Source organism: Columba livia, chromosome 16, assembly GCF_036013475.1.
Source record: "Columba livia isolate bColLiv1 breed racing homer chromosome 16, bColLiv1.pat.W.v2, whole genome shotgun sequence".
Classification (NCBI taxonomy): domain Eukaryota; kingdom Metazoa; phylum Chordata; class Aves; order Columbiformes; family Columbidae; genus Columba; species Columba livia.
In genome coordinates, this window is record NC_088617.1 from 5,752,331 (window position 1) to 5,771,850 (window position 19,520).

Genomic DNA, 19,520 nt, shown 5'->3' on the forward strand with positions numbered 1-19,520 from the left:
GGTGACTTCGGCTCCGCCCGGCAGCGGGGCGGGAGCGGCGGAACGCAGCGCCCAGGGGCGGGGGCGCGGCGGGGCCGTTTGGGCGGTGCACGGCGGGGCCGTCCCGCCCTGTCGGCGCCGCTTCCCGCCCGTCCGTCCCGCAAAGCGCTCCCCCGGGCGCGGCCATGCTGCCCTGGCGCCGGGCGCTGCGGCCCGCGGCGCTGCTCCGCTCGGCCGGTTTCCCCCGCGCCGGGGCCGCCCGCCGAGTGCGCTGCGGGCCGGGGGGGCGCAGGGCCGCGCTGCCCGCGGGGCCGGACCTGCGGCACTTCCTGCGAGGGGCCGCCGCGGGGGAGCCGCAGCCAGAGCCGGAGCCGCAGCCGAGCTCTGCCCCCGGGCCCGGGAAAGGTCCGTGGCGGGGCCCGGGAGCCGAGGGGTGGCCGGGGCCGGGCCGGGGTTCGTGGTGCCCCGCAGCCGGAGCAGGGTCAGTGCAGCGTGCCCGGCACACGCGGGTTATTCGGGTGCCCTGGGGGCCAGAAGGTTATTTTAACGTTATCAGAAGTCTAGGTCGCTGCCCACGTACCCGTTGCTGTGTCTCCCCGGCCGTGCAGGCGCACTGGGGAGTGGTTGCTCTGACCTGTCTGCGATCCGTATGCGGGTTGGCAGCCGGAGAAGGGGCAGAGCTCGGGAACGGGGCAGAGCTCTTGGCTCTGGGATGGGGCTTGTTGCACTCGATGCTGTCTCAGTAACAACACGGCTTCTGCGCCTCTGCCAGGCGCCAGGCACAGTCACGGCCTGTGGTGTTGCAGTGACGTGCCCTGAGGCCCTCGGGCTCCCCAGAGTCTGTCTTTGTGTTTGTTTTATCCTTTCGGTACGGGCTGCGAGTGAAACAGCTTTTATGCAGCTTGCCTGACTCTCCCATGGTGGGACCGAAGTTCCTTCCTATGGAGAGGGTCCCTGAGAGCACCCCTGAGAGCACCCAGGCAGGCAGCTGTGTCACGGCGCCTTTGTTGCAGTGTACCTGGAGACGTACGGCTGCCAAATGAATGTCAATGACACCGAGATCGCTTGGGCCATCCTGCAGAAGAGCGGCTACGTGAGGACCAGGGACCTGGCTGAGGTGGGGAACTGGCAGCTCCGGCAGCGGGTCTGGAGGCGCCGCCTTGCGCTGTGCCTGCACGTCCTGGCGTCTGTCTGCAGCACAGTCCTGTAGGATGTCGTGGGTTTTGCAGTTTAAGTTCTGGAGAGTAAAGGAAACTACTTAATGTGTGCCAGAAAGCTGTGAGGTTTGGGCTTTTTCAGGGTTTTTTTGTCTTTAAACTGCTGGGTTTCCTCTCAGTTGGAGAGGGATTGGACACAGCGGGATACTCCTGACTCATCTTTGTCTGAGTTTACTTCTGCCATTTACTGGAAGACTCTGCTTGTCTTCTACAGAAACCTGCCATGCACCTGGGCAGATCTTCTTCACTGAGTTAAATGAGTGTTGTAGTCTGCCTACTCAGGTTTCCTGTGCAGGGCATGAGTACTTACCACTTGGCTTTTACTAATTCTTTTTCCTTTTTTGTTGTTTTCATTTTAGGCAGATGTGATTCTCCTTGTCACCTGTTCCGTCAGGTAAGGAAACTTTTGTCACTGCTGGTTTTATACGGTTTTTAAGGAATTACTATTTGAAATCCAAGGCAATAAATGTGTTGTGTGAGTAAAAGAGCATGCAGATGTGAAACTGCCTGTGTAGCTAGAGGATGAGCTAGCTGATGCTAAAACATGTAACATTAGTTGTGCTATTAATTGTTTTTCTGTAGAGTGAGAAGCTCTTTGGTAGTGTAAGCTCTGTGTATACGTCATGGGCTGTTAGAAATCTGTGCATATTTGTGCTTTAATGATTTTTTTTATTCTATCTTCTCTTGAACTGACTGTCTGCCCAGTACAGAGCCTGTGCTTTAAAAATTTGGAAAATAAGTTTTAAGGGAAATCTGGGATATAAATATGTAGATGGTTTTGCTTTTTATTCTGAACGCAGCAGATGTTGGGTGCTCAGTGTCATTGCAGGGTAGCTCATGTTGGCGGGCTCAGGCAGACCGTCTCCGCCAGAGTTTTGTCCCCTAGTTTCTGCAGGGCAGATGCTCCCAAGTGAGCAAAGTGATAGTAGATAAGCTAGAGTAAAACCGTAATCACACCACAAATGGCATTTTCTCGTGCCATCAGATCATCAAGTGGATGATTCCCTGTCTTTACCTGAGCTCTCTTCTCAAAGCATTTGGTCCGCTTCACGCTGCGGGACTGTTAAAGTGTGATAATCAGAATAGCGGCTGTTTGATCAGAATAATGGCTGTTTGATCGAAATAGTGTGTACCTGATTGGAACAGCAGCGGTTTGACAGGAGTGACAGCTGTTTTGTTGGTAACGGCAGTGTCCTGCCCTGGCAGGGAGAAGGCAGAGCAGACCATCTGGAACCGCCTGCAGCACCTCAAGGCACTGAAAGCCCGGCGGCAGCCAGCTCGCCCACCTCTCCGCATCGGGATCCTGGGTATCTGTCGGAATGCACAGCAGTGTATGAGACGCTGCTGTGCCATATCCCATCGTGCCACCTTCCCTTGTCTCCTCTGGTGGCATCAGGCCTGTTCTGCATGGGGAGGGCAGCCAGGGAGGGGTGTGGAGGAGTAACAGGCGCTGCCTCATGAGGACCCTTCTCCTTTGGTGCAGGATGCATGGCCGAGAGGCTTAAGGAGGAGATCCTGCACAGGGAGAAGCTGGTCGATATTGTGGCAGGCCCTGATGCCTACCGTGACCTTCCGCGGCTGTTGGCCGTGGCAGAGTCTGGCCAGCAAGCTGCCAATGTCCTGCTGTCGCTGGATGAGACTTATGCAGATATCCTGCCCGTCCAGACCAGCGCGGGTGGCACCACAGCGTTTGTGTAAGTACCTCTGCCCTGTGCGTGGTTCTACAGCTCTGGGAATGCTGCTCTGCGGAGCAGCCATGTTGGTGACGGCAGCTGCCCGGGGTGTGGTGTCTGGGCTCCTCTCCTTGGAGAGCGCTGGTTGTCTGAGCCCTGTGCTGCACTACGTGATTTCTGTCCCACCGACGTTTGTGCCTTTCTGAGCTCTGTGCCTCTCGCATCCCCTGCCTTCTGCTGTGTCCTGCCCCAGGTTCTTCTGTTTAGTTCTGATCCTGCATGCACTGTAACTTCCGTTGGTTTTGTTTCCATTTGCCTGGTTTTGATAATAAGATTCCGAAACATTAAATCAGACTCTGCTCAGTGGGGCCATGGGGCACAGGACAGTGTCACTGTCTGTGGGAACAGACTGCAGAGGGGTCTTTCAACTCAGCCACATTGCCATGCAAGTCTGTGCCTCAGTAGTTGCTTCCCAAGTTTCCTGGAACTGCACTCAGGAAACCAGGTGTGAGGGGGACACGCAGGAGGCAGCTCTGCCTGGAGTGGTGCGAGCCGCGTTCAGAGCTGGTGCTGTGTGTGCTGGGGCTGGGCCAGGTCCGGGCAGGGCAGGATGCGACACGGTTAATTCCTCCAGAGCAATCGTGGTGTGACCTGGGCTTCTCCTCTGGGCAGATCGATCATGCGGGGCTGTGACAACATGTGCAGCTATTGCATCGTGCCCTTCACGCGTGGCCGTGAGAGAAGCCGCCCCGTCGCCTCCATCCTGCAGGAAGTGAGGATGCTCTCGGACCAGGTGAGGCAGAGGATGGTTCTTGGTGACAGTGTGCACAGTCACACCTTGGACCAGACAGGGAATGAAGGGCTTCCTATGAAGACTCCTTCTTGAAGTATGAATGAAACAGCAGCTGCCCCTGCAGCTCAAGCATCCTGACTGGGTTATGTTTTTTCCTCTCTGTTTATCTTTGCAGGGAGTGAAGGAAGTGACCCTTTTGGGTCAGAACGTCAACAGCTTTCGAGACACATCTGAGGTGCAGTTTCAATCAGCTGCTGCCCCAGGGCTCAGTCGTGGCTTTAGCACAGTCTACAAAGCTAAACCAGGAGGCTTGCGCTTTGCGCATCTTCTAGACCAGGTCTCTAGGATTGATCCAGAAATGAGGATCCGTTTCACCTCTCCACACCCCAAGGATTTTCCTGATGAGGCAAGTGTACAATAAACACCCAGACCCCTGCTTGAGGGCAGGCAGCTCTGAACTGTGTGAGATGTGATTGGTGTGTGGGCTGCACTTCCTTCCCAGAGGGAACACGGAATCACAGGGTGGGAACAGCAGCTCCCAGGGGTAAATGTTTGTGCTAAAGCTGGCAGGTTTGGAATCTGCTGCCTTTTACCCAGGAAATCCTGTTAGGCAGGCATCCTGGTAGTGTAGAGCTGCCTGTGACATTGTCTCATGATTGCCCATCGCAGGTCCTGCAGCTGATCCAGGAGCGACACAACATCTGCAAACAGCTTCACCTGCCAGCACAGAGTGGGAGCACGCGAGTCCTAGAGACCATGCGACGGGGGTGAGTGTCCCCACGGGCAGTCCTGTACCCTGCCTGCTTTTAGGGTGCTGCTTTCTCCTCATTGATGTCGTGGTTTTTTGATTAGCATATCCCTGTTGTTCTTTGCAGATACACAAGAGAAGCGTATTTAGAGCTTGTACAGCACGTGCGTGAGTCCATTCCAGGTAGGGGTTCCCTCAGGCTGGGTCTGAGCTCAGCACGGCTGTATCTCACTGTCCTTGAGTGAAGTGTTCCTCTCTTCCCTGAGGGAGCTGTAAAGCTGTGTCTTACAGGAGTGAGCTTAAGCAGCGATTTCATTGCTGGTTTCTGCGGAGAGACGGAGGAAGATCACCAGCAGACTCTGTCCTTGCTGCGGGAAGTGCGCTACAACGTGGGGTTCCTGTTTGCCTACAGCATGAGGCAGGTGAGTGCAGGACCCAAGGGAGAAGACTCTTCTCTCTGGGTATCTCACCTAATTCCTGAGTGCTGTTGCTCACAATAAGACACTAAAACAAAAGCTATTGAAGATAATAGCTAAAGACTTGGTATACAGGTAGATTTTTTTGCTTGCATGCAGCACTTGTAGTGTGTGTGGCTCTGTAGGGGCCACCTTTGTGCCTGAAAGGCTTCCAGCTCCTTGTGTGAGCGTCAGGGCTGATTCGTGACCGAGTGACCTGGCCCTGCAGACGCCCCAGAGTGACTGCAGGGAAACAGTCCTGGCTGCAGAGATGTGTCTGCAGGTACATTTGTATTTGCTAATGAAAGTTGTGCTGATGTAGCTGAGCTGGAGCCAGCTACAGAAACTCTGACAGTTGAGTTTGGAGGGAAGTGGTGAGTTTTCAGAAGGTATTTCTGTGAGAAGAGTGGATAGGCGATGAGTTTCCTTTAGAATGCGCTCAAAGTGCATGATGCTAATGGGGAGGAGGACAGGAGGTAGAAAACACAAGGAAGCAAGGGAATATGGATCACCTTGCAGCATTTGGGACTGGATGGAGTAGAATCCATTGCCTGACCTTGTGGCCAGACAGACAGCAGACACACCTTCTAGGAGCTGCAGAACTATTCCACACACACGGGTACTCAGTGCCCTGCACCAAATCTCTGCCACAAAGGTGATGCAGAAAGAATGTGAGGAACTCAAGGATGTTGCTGATGCTTAGCAACTGAAAATGTTCCCCAGGATTGTAAATACAAACGAATGTATGGACAGCTGCTGCTGGCTGGGGTCAGGCGAGGTTCTGATCTCAGCGTGTTCATTACTGAGGGGCCACACTTGTTTTGTCTGTTCGCAGAAAACCCGGGCGTATCACCGGCTGCAAGATGATGTGCCTGCAGACGTGAAGAAACGGCGGCTGGAGGAGCTCATTACCGTGTTCCGAGAGGAGGCTGCGAGGGCACACAGGGCGATGGTGGGCCAGGCCCAGCTGGTGCTGGTGGAGGGGGTGAGTGTGTGCTGAGCAGTGTCCTGCTCCCCTCTGGCTGGCTGAGCACTGTGCTAGTGTGGGCTGTGAAACGTTGGCTGTGGTGCGGGGGTGTCACGCAGCAGCTTTGGCTGTAGCACGTTGTTACCCGGCATGTTTAATAGGGTGGAATGTGGGTTTTAATGCTGACAATAGCGCTCAATTAATTATTGAGGCTCTAAAGCCCAGCAGTGTACAGGAGCTGTCACAGGTAATGGTCCCTGTCCTCCTCCCAGCCCAGCAAGCGCTCTGCCTCTGAGCTGTGCGGGAGGAACGACGGCAACATCAAGGTGATCTTCCCCGACACCGAGACGGAGGACGCTGCGGGCTGCCGGGCGCCGGTCAGAGCCCAGCCGGGGGACTACGTGCTGGTGAAGGTGACCTGTCTGCAATGTGTTTCCTCGGGCTCTCTTCCTTGTATAGTGCTATTCTCGAGAGCAGCTGCTGCCATGAGAGCCGAGGATTAGAATGGATCCTCCTGGGCATTCCGGCTCCTGAGGATGGCTGTGTGTCCCTTGCAGGTGACGGCTGCTAGCTCACAGACCCTGAGGGGAGTCCTGCTCTGCCGCACCAGCCTCTCCCGCGCCGCGGCTGCTCGCTGAGCCAGCCCTGCTACCAGTGCCTCTTCTCCAGGAAAAAACATGGGAGTTTGGTCAGGTGGAGGTAGGATAGAAACAGGGAAATGTATGTATATTAGAATACATGTGTGAAATAATAATAAAATATGCATATAATTTATTATTTTGGCAACAACCTAGCCCTCGTAGTGCTGTGTGAATTTGAAGGGAGAAGGGATGGAAGCTGGGTATGGACTTGCCAAACCCCATACTGTGTGGTCACATGTTTTTGTCCGCTGGGCGCACCCTCGGGTGCTGCAGCTCTGTGCTCTGCTCACGTCCCCTGCTGCGGCCCAGCCCAAGACAGGTCTGGCTGCAGAGCAGGGCCTTCCTGCTCGCTCCAGTGGATTTAGAAGCTGCAAAAACTGGCAGTGCCTAGAAAATACAGCTCCAGTAGCTGCTGGGGAATGGCAGGAGTGCTGCCGTAGTGGGGCAAAGAACTGAAAGAACAGGGAGGGATGTGATGAACTCTTTACAAATGCTGGTAACTTCCTGATCTGCAGAATGCTTGGAGTAGGGATGTGAGAACTGCACCATGCCTGTATGAGGGGGTGTGGCACTGAACCGTGGAATATAAAATGGTGTTTAATGTGCACGAGTGATGCTCTGTCTATTGTACCTGAGGGTGAGGGAGCACAGCCTGACTCTGCACTGGGATGTTTGGGTCCGGCTTAGTGAGGATTCCCCATCCCCAGGCCTGAGGGGACGCAGGGGGAGAACTGGTTGTGATCCAGACATCTGTGATGTCCTTCCTGTTGCTCAAGAGAGGAGAGAAAGGGTTGTGTTGATTTAAATGGCCAATGAGTTCTTTAAGTGTGTTTTATAGTTCCTTCTTGTTATCAGCCAACAGCTGCCCCTGGCTGCATTGTGTGACATTCCAGCCTGGCCTGCTAAATTCAAACAAGGACCTGTAACCTGCACTTGTGAGTAAACTCTCTCTTGAGAGATGGGAGAAAGAATCATCCTTTTTAATATAGGTAATAATTTTATTTAAATAAATCATAAAAGGCTCTATCCAGTGACAAATTTTGAAGGAACAGCTGATCAGCTCTTAATAGAGCAGTCACTACATGAACGTGCAGAATTTTAAAATAAACATGAAAGGGTTTTGCTAGAAAGCCTTCTCTCCTGCTCTGCTCTTTCTGGGATATAATTGTATCTCTTTGAAAACAGCATGGTTCACTGAATATTCATTAGGCCTTAGTTGAAGAAACAAATACATTTTGCTTATTATCTCAGAGCTGATTCTTTTCTCAGGGAAGTGAATCTGCACAGTCAGCACAAGTCAGTGCTGATTCTGAGGTGCTGACAAACACTGGCTGCCGTTCTGGCTCCAGACAGGGACGTGTCCTCAGCCTAAATGCCCAGAGCACGTCCTGGACCTCTGCAGCCTGGTGAGCTCTGGAAGACGGGTTTGGAGGAAGTGGCAGTGCGAAGCTCTTTGGGTTGGAACACCCGAGGAAGCAGCAGGGTGTGTAAGGATGTGTAAGCATTGTCCCTCAGCAGCAGCAGGTGCTGCAGCCCTTGTCTGCTTGCTAATTAAAACTGGGACAGTGTACTGGTTCTCCTGCCCCCTGGCAGCTCCCAGCCTGGTTTCCCAAGCGCCTGGAGGCAGCACCCGTGGAGGGCTGAGCTCACCTCTCGCTGCCAGTTCTGACCTCCCCTGGCACCTCTCCGGGTGGGAGGTTGAGCGCAGGGTGCAGTGTCCCCCTCTGCACCCACCCTTGGGGCCAGCTGTGGCCATTTTACAATCATTATTTTAAGAGCAGGAGACTAATGAGGAGGAGAGCTGAGTTTTACATTCTGATGAGGAGGTGATGGTGCTGGCTGCACAGGCTCCCCCGGGAGCCATAGCACTCACTATTTGCCTCGCCTCCTTAGTTTTTATGGGCCTGTGGAACGAGGGTTGAGGTTTATGGCAGTGACACATCCGTGCAGCAGCGCTTGCACTGACCTTGGCTGCTGAGTTCGTCATTTGTCTCTGCCAGGAAGCAGGAACGTGTTTTTCTCAGGGGCTAGAGGTGGGATGTGGTTTCTGTGTCAGATTTGCTCCCTGAATTTGGCTGTTAGGGAAGCTGAATTCGTGTCTGTGTTCATTCTGCCTCGTGCTCATTCCTGGTTGTTTCTCTTCCCAGCCTGAGCAGGGATGAGAGGCCTGAACTTCACAGATTTTATGATAAATCCCCCACGCTAATTTACACCTGTGCCTTCTGCAGTTGGGACTGAAGTGTTGTGGTATTTGGGCACAGTTCAGCAGTGGAGGGGGCTTGTTCTGCTGGGATTGCTGGTTAATGTCACCGGGCGCAGAATCTCTCCTCTGGAGAGAGCACAGAGCCAGGAATTGGTATCCAGACTTGGCAGGACCGTGAGTGTCTCGGATTTGTTACCCACAAAGAAACCTGCTAGGTTTTTATTTTCCAGAGCGTAGTGTTTAAAAGCCTTAATTCCAACCAATTTTGTAAGTGTCCTCCTAAGATGCATTCTGTGATGAAGCTCGGCCCTCACCTCTGGTATCCCAAACAAGTTCTGGTGCATCCCCGAGGGGCCGCAGGAGCCAGCAGCCCTGTCACAGGTTGAAAGCTGGTCTGACCCTGTTCACCCATCGGCAAACACCTAACGAGGCGGTTGGCAGCTCCCTTTTCCCAGCACAGCCCTGAAGTGCAGGGCTGACATTTACTACCAGGCACAGCCATGCTCGAGGTGTCTCCCCAGCCCAGGGTTTGAGCACACGCGGCCCACACGCTCTCCTGTCCTGGACCTACCAGCAGCACAGTGGGAGCTCCACGGGGCAGAAAGGGCGCTCTCCAAGAGAACAAGAGCTCGTTTTTTCTCCAGGCCCCATCGTCCCCCAGCCCTGAAGCACAAACCTGTTTGTCTGCATGTCTCATTTGTTTGTCTGCAGGTCTGAGCTGTGCTCATGGAGGAGGGACAGGCGGCAGCGGGTGCTCTCAGCCAGCGTTCATCTGCTCCTCGCTGCCCGTTATTGCACAAGGACAATCTCACAATAACCGCCCATCGCTCCCTGCCCAGCCCTGTTCCTCTCCAGGGCTCTCCAAGCAGCAGGTGGGTTTTCCCAGTGCCAGAGCTGCCTGTGCTGTGTCACGTCCTTCCGAAGGAGCCCCAGAGGGCTGCAGGCTGTTTTCTTTCTGAATATCAGTGCAGTTGGAGGAATGACTGACATTTTCCCGATGGCAGCCTGTAGGCACAGTTTGATGGGGGCTGGCCAGAGCCTTTGCTCTGCTGAAGCCGTGGCAGGTGATGCGAGGCGTCGCCACTGAGCGTCCTGCTGGCGGAAACGCTTTCTTTCCCTTCCCTGGGGGTTTCCCTGCAGCAAACGGGCTGCACGCACCCGCGGCCCTTTCCCCTGGCCCCCTTCTCTCCCCCCAGCAGTGCCGCTGCAGTCACAGCCTGCTGAGGTTTCCTCCCCTGGGTTTTCATCACCAGTGCCCAAGCTCTTTGTGTAAAGCTTAGGGATTTAATGCAACATGAAGCACTTTAAAAAATGTTTTCCATTTCTAAAATCAGTTGTATCTGGGACCGTGAGCTGAACATCAGTGGCAGAGCTGCTGCTGTGAGTGGCAGCTCCGGCTTTTCACAGTTTGTGAATTCAGAGCGTATCGTGCACGTCCGTCACAGTAAGTGCTGCTCTCTGGGGCTCAGGAGTCCTGTGGCTTTGCCTCCTCCCTCCTGAGCAATTTATTTCCTTTGCTGACAGCTGACTATTGACTTCTCATTCTCCTGAAGATGAGATGTCCTGTCTCATCAGGTTTAAATTAGTTTTATCTTTAGACTTCCCTATTAGTAAGCTCTCATCGTGGTGTCATTGCTTGATATCTGTTTTCTGATGTTTTTCATTAATGGCTTTATATCTTCCAGACAGTTTTTCAAGTATTTTTTCCTTTCGCAGTCAGGGTGCAGAGCTGGTCGGACACAGGGGGGTGCAGCTCTGAGCCCAGGCTGAGCTCTGCCACGCCGGGTGCTCCCGAGAGCCTGAGTCAACAGAGGAATTAAAATACCTCCCGTGAGGCAGAGGTGGTGCAATTTATTTGGACAGCTGTATTGGGTTCTCTCTGGGAAAAAGAGACAAAGACTTTGTATGCTCCCCCCTGGATCCTCCTGTGCCCCCCCTGCAGCAGCAAACTCAGGGACACAGGCTGGGAGGATTAAAGCTGAAACGAACCTGGTTTCCCTACTCAACCTCTTGCGGTAACGAGGAGGAGAAAGGTGCTCCTGGTGTGACACCAGCCCGCCGCACGGTGACGGTTCCAATAGAGCTGTCGGGTGCTCTGGGGACAGTGAAGGAGCTGCCTGGCAAAGCACTCACACCAAACCCATAACCCAGCCGAGAGTTGCACCAAACCCATCCCAACCCACAGCCGGTACAGCCAGTACCTGCAGCAGCCGCCGCACCAGCTTCAGGCTCATTAATATTCAGCACACTGCTGTGGAAATGGAAAGCCAGACAGAATTGTCCTCCGCCCCTTTCTGCATCCATGAAGATGCCAAGGGTAACGGCTGAAGCACAGAAGCAACACCAAGGTTCACGTTTGGTTCCCACCTTCCTAGCACTATTAGCTCTTGAATATTCTTTGTTTGTGACTTACTTCTGTAGCTGATAAGAGAGATAAATAACCAAACCCTTGCAAATGCAAAAATCCTTCGGCAGTTTGGAAATAAACCAAGTCATGTGCTGAATGCAGATGAAGAAAAATCCTTTTTATTGTAAGAAGCAACAGAAGGGACGTGAATCCGCCTCACCCACAACACAGACAAATCCACTTGGAGATTACACGACAGGATAGCGTTCACTGTGATCAGTTCAAAGCATAACTGGTTGGGAACATATCAGCCAAGTACATGTTTGGATTAGATTGTAGGCTGCCTTTGCCTTCTAACAGTATGAAATCACTACAAACAGCAACATTTCCTTTTGAAATAGTCAGCTAATCAAGCAGAAGCAGGAGAGCAAACACAGAGTGTTCACATTTCAGCAGCGATTGTTCCTTTTCTTTCTGCCCCTCCCGGGAAGTTGGTGCAAACTCAGTCCCAGTGGGGCGGCCGTAGGGGCACAAACCAGGATGTGGGGATGTCCTGGTCCAGCGTGAAACTGGGGTGCGTGTGACCAGAGGAGTGGGGGTGGCTCTGTCAGTGACTGCGGTGACAAGCAGCTCATGGCCAGGACAGCTGGAAGGGCAGGGGGCACAGCTAACCATTGGCACAGCTGACCATTGGCACGGCTAACCCTGGACTGAACAGAGACACCAAAGTGTGGTAAGGCTGAAATACAAAGCAGGAAAATATAGTGTATTTTCTTGGTGGGGTTCCTCCGTTTTCATGTCTATTCTGCAGGCATCAAGTCATCTTCCTCCCATCCCTGCTCCTCCTCAGGGTGATACGGGGGCAGTTGCCACCAGGACACCTGAGGGGACACCAGAACTGAGGTTTGGGGAAGCGCGGGAGCTCAGAGCAGCCTTGTGCTCCCTGTCCCCTCCTGCCCCAGGAATCAGGGTCAGCCCCGGGGCGCATCCTGCCCTGCACCGGCACCAGCACTGGCCCAGCCAGCAGCAGAGCCATGACCAAGTCCCAGCAGCAAACGGTCCTTACCCCACGGCGCTGCCACTCCCGCAGCTACTCAGCACTCCCGGGGTCGACTCCTGCAACTGGGGCAGAGGGACACAGGTCAGTGGTGCCCACCCAAATCTCTGGCCCCCAACCCTGCAGCCCATGCCCCAGGCTGGGCTCTGCAGCGGCCTGAGACCCCCCCTGGCTTTATGGGCTGAGATGATTTAGTGCTCCGAAGAATTCACCTCTGGGGAAGCTGGGACGGCTTCCAGCTCTTCCTTCCCTCCCCTATATATTAACTTTGCAGATGAAGCTGAAAACTCTTCCAATCACCTCTGCAAATATTAATTAATCCTCACAGCATCCCGAGGACCATTATTCACTCCTACTAAGCAAATATTATTAAATCCGTTTATGAGAGGTGAAGCGACTTTTCCAAGGCTGTGCAGGGCACAGTATGAGCCACAGACTTTGTCTCACCGCCACATGCCCGCAGCCACCAAGCACAGAGCAGCTGGGGACATGTCTGGGGACCAGGGACACTGACTATGCCCCAGCACCGCTGCGCCATGTGGGTGTGAGCACCTGGTGATGCTGCCCTGAGATGCATCAGCACCCCAGGGCTTTGGCTGCACTGTGGGGTCACAAGGACCTGCTCCCTGTGCCAGGATTTGTCCCCCCAGGCAGCCCCACTGTCCCTCTGGTCACAGACACCACTGGATCCTCATCGTGCATCACGGCCAGACTTACTTTGCAGGAGCCAGTCGATGAAGGCGCCTGGGAATGGGGAACGCTGCAAAAACCAAAAGAGGTCTTAAAATGTTTAACTGTGGGGCTGTGGGGGGAGAGGGACGGGACACGGCCAGACCTGCAAATCCAGCTCCACGTACTGCCCAGACGTCAGCGGCAAACTGGAGAGAGCCGAGTGGATCTTCCCCAGGAGCCCAAAGGGGATGAGACCTGCGGGAGAGAGAGGAGCTGTCTGTGCCTGTCTGTCTGTCTGTCCAGGAGCGGCCTGCCCAGAGCCGCACTGGCACCAGAGGAGGGAAAGTTGCTGCCCAGGGACATCCCTGACACCAGAGGAGGGAAAACCCTCATCTTCCCCGTGGTGTTCAGAGGTTCCTGTGACAGCCGGAGCTGCCAGGCACATGCTCCATCACCTGGGAGGTGTTTGGGGTAAATGGGGACAATTTGGCTTGCAAGGAAGCAGCAGTTGTGTCTGTGCAGGGCTGGAGACCAACAGAGCCTGGGAGGGAAAACCCGGCGCTCTGCAGGGCTGTAAACAGGGATCCCGGCAGAGCCCACTCTGGCAGCAGCTTGGGGTGGCCCTGGTTATGAACCAGCCCTGGGAACAGGAGGATCCTGGTGCTTCAGTGCTGCGAGCAGCAGGGGCTGAGCCAGACAGTGCCACCATCGCAGCTTTGCTGATCGAGTGGGGCTGCTCCTGCTCCCCCGGGCACACGCAAAACCCCCACGTCACTCTCAAAATTAACAGAGAAAAATTAACAACTTACGGTTGAGGAACTGTAGCTTAATATTGATGATGCTGACCCAAATATTCACTAATGGGCAAAGCTGCAATGGTAACAAGAGGCACAACTTTGGTGAGAATATCGTGGGTGTAGCAGCGCGTTTCCTAACAGCATTTGGGTTTCACAGACTTTAAATCAAGATGGAATAATCAGCTCCTACAGCATAGTTTCCTCCGTGGAAAAAGAGCAATATAAATTGTTCAGCCCTCTTCTCAAAACGGCACAGATTCTATTTAGCAGAATAAGGGATTTTCTAACGAGCACCTTTTCTCTAAGTGAGGCTGTCACTCCTGCTTACTGCACCGGCGCAGTACCAGGAGGCGCTTCAGAAAGCAATTGATTACAAATTATCCCGTAACATTGCCTGATGGAATTGGAATTACTTCTAACAAATAAATCCTGACTGTAAGAAAGACCAAGGAAGTCTGCAGAATTCACTTATGGGATGTGGGTGTGTGTCTGTGCACACACACACATATATATATATATATACATGTGCATATACGTAAATCTGCTACATAGTTATGGCAAGAGCAGTAATTTAAGTTCAAGCGCAGCATCTTACAGCGAAGGGGCTCCAGGCACTCACCAGTGCAGGCACGAGGGTCTGCAGAGAGGAGTTCAGCAACCGGCTCACCAGGTTGGTGAAGAGGCTGGGAAGGGAAACAAGTGACAGTTACCAGGGAAGGTGTCCAACCCAACCCACCCGAGCTCCTGTGCTGCCCCAGTGCGGGCGGGAGCACCCGTTGCCCCTGGTCTCTGCTGTGACAGTTCCGCAGGCCCACAGCTCCCCCAGGCTACAGCAGGAATTGCAGATGCTCAGGACTTGGATATCTGCCTCTCAAAATCTGATGGTTAATGTGTAAATAAATCTGTGCTGCCCAGATCTGAGACAGAAATTTGGCGCCACTGCAAACTCGCAAAGGGCTGGCCCTGCACAGGGCTTTCACTATTTCCCCTGCACACACCAACATCCCACCCCTTGCAGCATTCTCCAAAAACTTGGCTGGTCTATGAGAAAACCCCACGGTGATGGAGCTGCCACTCACTCTACACGCTGCCATGGGGGTTTTGCTAAATTAACCTTCCTTGTGAAGCACTGGGTGGTCTCAAGGCCGGACACGGGACCCCGGTGCGCGACACCAGCCCAGTGATGGTCAGTGCTCCGGCACTCACCCCGGGCGCAGGTTGACCCTGAAGCCACCAAGCAGGTTGCTGCAATCCTTAACCATGAACTTGAGGTCCCCGGGGGTGTCCTGGGTCAGGGCGATGTGGGACGTGATGTTCGTTTCTACCGAGGATCCGCTCAGAAAGTGAAAAATCCTGAAAAACAAGGAGGTAACTGTTGTGACTTGAGGGCTTATGGAGGAGATCAAAGCAGGAGAGACGAGCAGAGTCTGTGGCTGAGCTGCCAGCTTGGGCTCAGCTGGGACAATGTTTTAGTCCCAGAACTTTCACCAGGCCCCTGGTCTTGTTGGCAGATTGTCACCCAAGGACAGTGCCAACAGGCCCTGAGGCGTTCCAAGGACAGTTCTGGCTTCAGGGGAGGAAGGACAAGGAAGGACAAGGCAACATGAAGGAGCATGGAGCCTTCTTGGCTCTTTGCCTCCGCCACCTCTGCCTCTGCCAAGACCACAGACTACGGCTGTGCCTTTGGCGTGGGGACAGCTGGGAACGTCCCCAGGGAGCAGCAGCAACTCCAAGCAGAGCTTCCCCCGCCAGCCCCTTGCCCAGAGTTTGGGGACGTTTCTCCAGCACCAGGAACGTCCCGTCCGCCCCAGCAGCCCCAGGCCCCGCGGCCTCGCTCCCAGCAGCCCTGCTCACCCTGGCAAGCGCAGCACCAGCTTCGAGTACAGCTTCAGCACGAGCTCACGCCCACTGAGGATCTGCCATGACACTCTGACATTCTCGAGGTTCAGTGCCTTCAACCTGGGGGTGGACGCAGAAGCAAAGCCTCCTTGAGATGGTGTGACCAGCAGGAGCAGACCCTACAGCCCCATCGCTCCCTGCTCACCATCCAACCTGTCACCTGTGTGGATATTCTCAGTCAAAAGTGAAGATGGAGAAGGGTCAATCCTGCTCCCAGAAGACTCAACCCCAAAGCAGGGCCAGGTTTCTCAGGGCCACGTCCCACTGAGACTCAACCTCAACCTTCCCCTGCCTCTCGGGGTGCCCATTGCAGAGTCACATCACTGCCACGGGGCGGACTTTTCCTGCCTCTGGTTGGAACTTCACCCGTTGCAGCTCCTCACATGAGCTGCAAGCCCAGGGCTGGTGGTTGTGTAACAGGAAGGAACTGGTCCTCTGGAGCTCCCCTTCGGGGGAGCCTGTCCTCTGAACATTATTTGTTACCCTGCAGTGAGCACCACCACCACCGAGCTTCTGCTCTGACTTACCAGGCCAAGTGTGTTGACTTGTGAGGGATCCCATTACTCAGCAGTCCTCCACCTAGGAGTCCTCCTCCACCCAGCAGTTCTCCACCTAGGAGTCCTCCTCCACCCAGAAGACCATCAAGATCAAGCATACTTCCATTGCCTAGGAGACCTCCTTTTCCAAGCAGCCCTGTGCCGAGCAGACCTTTCTCTCCAAGAAGGCTTGTATTGCCAAGGAGGCCATTGCCAAGAAGACCATTGCCAAGGCTTTCCCCACCAAGGATGCCTGTGCCAAGCAGACCTTTATCTCCAAGAAGGCTTTTATTGCTGAGGAGGCCATTGCCAAGAAGGCCATTACCAAGGCTTTCCCCACCAAGGATGCCTGTGCCGAGCAGACCGCTGCTGCCAGGTTGTCCTCCTGCAACAGTCAGACCTCTGTTACTGTTCTGGCTTTCACCACCTAGAAGCCCTCGTCTCCCAAGCACACCCGTGCCAAGTAGAGCTTTCTCACCTAGGAGGCCTGTGCCAAGGATCCCAGAGCTGCTGGACTGTTCTCCTGCACCAAGGGGACCTCCACTTTCTTCTCCACTTGGACTGCCCCTGCCCAGGAGGCCGGTACCAAGCAGGCCACCTTCACCTAGAAGGCCTGTGCCAAGCAATCCACCTTTGTTGCTGACGAGACCTTCACTGCCGAGAAGACCAGTACCAAGCAGACCTGCACCAAGGAAGTCCCAGTTACTAATCAGACTTGCACTGTTGGAAAGATTTCATTGACAAGAGAGGCTGGTTCAGCCACATTAGCTTGACCAAAGCTGGTTCCCCATGGAGCCGAGCCTGGCAGGTCCCTGATGAGCAGAAGGACACTCTGTGAGCCCAGCATGGCAGAGGACACACCAAGATCGGGGGGTATGTGTGGCTACTTGTACTACCACCCTCCCCAGGGACACGCAGAAAACCCCCCAGCTCACCATCACTGGGTTGCACAGGGCTCAGCCCAAGGGCACTGCCCAGGTTGAGGAGGCCCCCAAGAAGGACGAGACACCACAAGGGCAACATCTCCTGACCCAGCACCTGTGGAGAGACACACATCAGCCCAAGCACCAGCTCCAGCACAGGCAAATCGGCAGCCTGGGCACCGGCCCCACTCTCTGTCCTTCACATGTGCCACCGCAGGGTGGTGGGACAGGTCATACAGCCTCCAGGAACCCTCCCCAGCCCGAGAGCCCAGCCCTGCCCCACAGCACCCTCTGACCACCCAGAGGTCAAACTGCTGCTGGTTATCAGGGAGCAGCTGGAACACGGTGATGGCTCCTCCGGGGTCATTGGTGTCCCCATGCCTGGTCAGGCCACCCGCTGCAGAGCTGGGAGCCTGACTGTGCAGGGAGGCTCAGAGGGAGAAAATGCCACTTTGTAGAGAGCAGGAAAGATGGACATAAGGCAGGAGGATCTTGTGCCAAGAGAGACGGATGGCTGGTGACAGCGCCAAAATGGTCCTGAAAGAAGAACACTCAAAGGGGCACGGCCAGATAAAGAACAGTGCGCGTCAAAGTGTGTCCTTCTCCTCCTTATGAAGAACACCTTGCGTTATTGAAGTTCCAAGCGCAGCCAACATCAGACTCACTTTTCTGTGGGCAGGTTGTTTGTTTTTCTCATCTTGCTCCATTCAGGTTATGAAAAGAGCCCATTTTCCCATATTTAATCTGCCTCTATTAGAAAAAAAGCACCCTCAAGGACCTCGCGTTCCCAAAGGAGCTGGACAGCCTGGGGTTGCAACCAGCGCTGTCGAGTGTTTGTGTGTGCACAGAACAGTGTTTGCAGAGACACCAAAGAGGCACCTGCAGAACCGCTGCCATGGCCCTGGTTTGAGGAGCAACCGCCGGCAGAGCCCACGGCCCAGCCACCCCGACCGGCCCTTCTAGAAAAACAATGTACGGGCTGCGGATTGCAGAGGTTCCACACGGAGAAACAACATTATTTAGGTCAGACTGAACAACTTCTTTATCTGCTCCAGATACTTAAAAAAAAAAAGTCCCTCTATGACAGTTCTTGGCACAATTAAATTAGACTTTAATTCAGTAGCCTGTCTTTTACATTTTCCCTTTGATCAGCATGTAATGATGCACAGCTCCTGTAGCTGTGATTATTGAACAGGAGAGAAAGAGAGAGGCTTGAGCAGCTCCCATTGAAAATGGTGTCAAATAAAATCAGGGGGATTTGTTGGAGGGTCTCTGCCAGACGTGCGCAGCATTGTAAAGGGAAGCTGAAATGGTCGTCAGGTCTTTTACAAGGGCTCTTGGAGAGAATACGTGACAAACTGCCTCCGCAGTTATTAACAATATCTATCAGGTTGGTACCTCCTTGGTCACACACATTTAAGCGAGCTGAACATCTCGTACATGCAAAATGCAGGTATGGCTTTGCAGATAAACCCTCATTTTATACCAGCTGAGATCTGATAAGCTGAAAATTGTTCTGAATTCTGGTGACCAAGATAATGAACAAAATCCTAGTCATTTCTGCTAGATTATTTGTTACAGCAAACTTAACAACAACAAAAATAAAGGTGGAATTTAACAAGCAAGAGCACTGCTAGCTTTAAAAATTAATTTGCATAAATGATTAAATGCTGCTACAGAAATCAAAGGAAAACATCATTAAAATTCTTGTTTCAAAGCCAAGTTACTTTGCTGTAGGTGATCTAGTGCTCTGTGGCCACAGTCCCTTAATGCCACTTACCTGGAGCCCTTTGATGTGCTGGTGCAGCTGCTCACGGTGTCCCCGGGCGCTGTGGGAGCAGCTCTTATATACCCAGTGGCAGGAACCAGGAAAGGCCAGGGAGGATGGAGCAGGGACGGCTCCTCTTCACTGCCCGTCAGGTGCCACCAGCCTGACCCCGGATGCCACACGCAGCTGTACTGGACCATGGCCAGCAGCACCCAGTGAGCCCAGCAGCACCCAGTGAGCCGGGGGGGGAGGGGGGGCCGGGGATGCTCCTGGGTCTCCGGCTGAGCAGAGGGTCTCCAGACAGCTCATGGCAGCTCCACTCCAGGGGATGTTCCATCACATTCAAGGGACCACGAGGGTCTGAGGACGGTGTGAGGTGAGCATTTACCTCCCAGTGACTTAATTACATACAGAAACAGCACAAGGTTGATTTAGAAAAGAAAAAAGTTATCACGAACTAAAGAGCATGTGGATTTATGGCAAGCCAGCTGTGCCGTGAAAACTGCCTGTCACCCCAAGGCATGCAGGAGATGGCTTGTGCCTTCAGGTCAGATCTTGGCAGTTTAAAGGAGGCTTGAGAGACAACAAATAAAAGAAAAATAGGCAAATATATACAGAGGGAAGAGAAAAGGAATATGAAAGATGACAGAAAGCCTGAGTCTCAGGTTCCAATTGGCTTTGAGGGTGCATCCGGGCTGGCCAGGGGCAGGACACTGTCCCCAAGGCAGCGATATCACAGCTGTCCCCTCTGGTCCGTTCCACCCCAGGGGCAATAGGCACCTTAGAACCTTCAATCAGCAACGGATTCGTTGCTTCAACAGGCAGCTGAACGGCAGGACAGAGCC

The 19,520-nt window shown here is 53.8% G+C and overlaps 2 protein-coding genes across 5 annotated transcripts; one reads left to right on the forward strand and one right to left on the reverse strand.

Annotated features, from left to right (window-relative positions):
* The first annotated feature begins 102 nt into the window (after window positions 1-102).
* Window positions 103-11,184, forward strand: CDK5RAP1 (CDK5 regulatory subunit associated protein 1). Of its 4 annotated transcripts, none has more exons than XR_010466560.1 (16): window positions 103-384; window positions 993-1,096; window positions 1,556-1,590; window positions 2,403-2,503; window positions 2,680-2,890; window positions 3,542-3,662; window positions 3,838-4,068; window positions 4,332-4,429; window positions 4,538-4,593; window positions 4,702-4,832; window positions 5,701-5,850; window positions 6,105-6,245; window positions 6,390-6,531; window positions 7,329-7,462; window positions 9,388-9,548; window positions 10,393-11,184. XR_010466560.1 is itself a non-coding variant. In XM_065032083.1 (13 exons), exons 1-13 carry the CDS (start codon window positions 165-167, stop codon window positions 6,468-6,470), a joined length of 1,680 nt encoding a protein of 559 aa, XP_064888155.1. In that variant the 5' UTR covers window positions 103-164; the 3' UTR covers window positions 6,471-6,625. The 4 variants fall into 4 exon arrangements, 1 of the variants encoding a protein (XP_064888155.1); XR_010466562.1 differs by lacking the exon at window positions 103-384 and adding an exon at window positions 880-899; XR_010466561.1 differs by lacking the exon at window positions 7,329-7,462.
* On the reverse strand, window positions 11,181-18,781 carry LOC110355889 (BPI fold-containing family B member 4-like). The gene is made up of 12 exons (XM_021282035.2): window positions 18,688-18,781; window positions 16,920-17,022; window positions 16,463-16,666; window positions 15,976-16,369; window positions 15,404-15,508; window positions 14,756-14,902; window positions 14,169-14,232; window positions 13,562-13,622; window positions 12,916-13,007; window positions 12,798-12,840; window positions 12,090-12,145; window positions 11,181-11,904 (listed from the first exon to the last, which is right to left on the reverse strand). Exons 2-11 carry the CDS (start codon window positions 17,005-17,007, stop codon window positions 12,114-12,116), a joined length of 1,230 nt encoding a protein of 409 aa, XP_021137710.2. The 5' UTR covers window positions 17,008-17,022; window positions 18,688-18,781; the 3' UTR covers window positions 11,181-11,904; window positions 12,090-12,113.
* Between the last annotated feature and the right edge of the window lie 739 nt (window positions 18,782-19,520).

Coding starts and splice junctions, on each gene's coding strand:
- CDK5RAP1 (XM_065032083.1), top strand. CDS start 165: ATGCTGCCCTGGCGCCGGGCGCTGCGGCCCGCGGCGCTGCTCCGCTCG. Junction 1,097..1,555: donor GGACCAGGGACCTGGCTGAG/GTGGGGAACTGG, acceptor TTTTCATTTTAG/GCAGATGTGATTCTCCTTGT. Junction 2,891..3,541: donor GGTGGCACCACAGCGTTTGT/GTAAGTACCTCT, acceptor TCCTCTGGGCAG/ATCGATCATGCGGGGCTGTG.
- LOC110355889 (XM_021282035.2), bottom strand. CDS start 17,007: ATGTTGCCCTTGTGGTGTCTCGTCCTTCTTGGGGGCCTCCTCAACCTG. Junction 16,370..16,462: donor CCTTGGCACAGGCCTCCTAG/GTGAGAAAGCTC, acceptor TGACTGTTGCAG/GAGGACAACCTGGCAGCAGC. Junction 14,233..14,755: donor AGGGTCAACCTGCGCCCGGG/GTGAGTGCCGGA, acceptor TTCCCTTCCCAG/CCTCTTCACCAACCTGGTGA.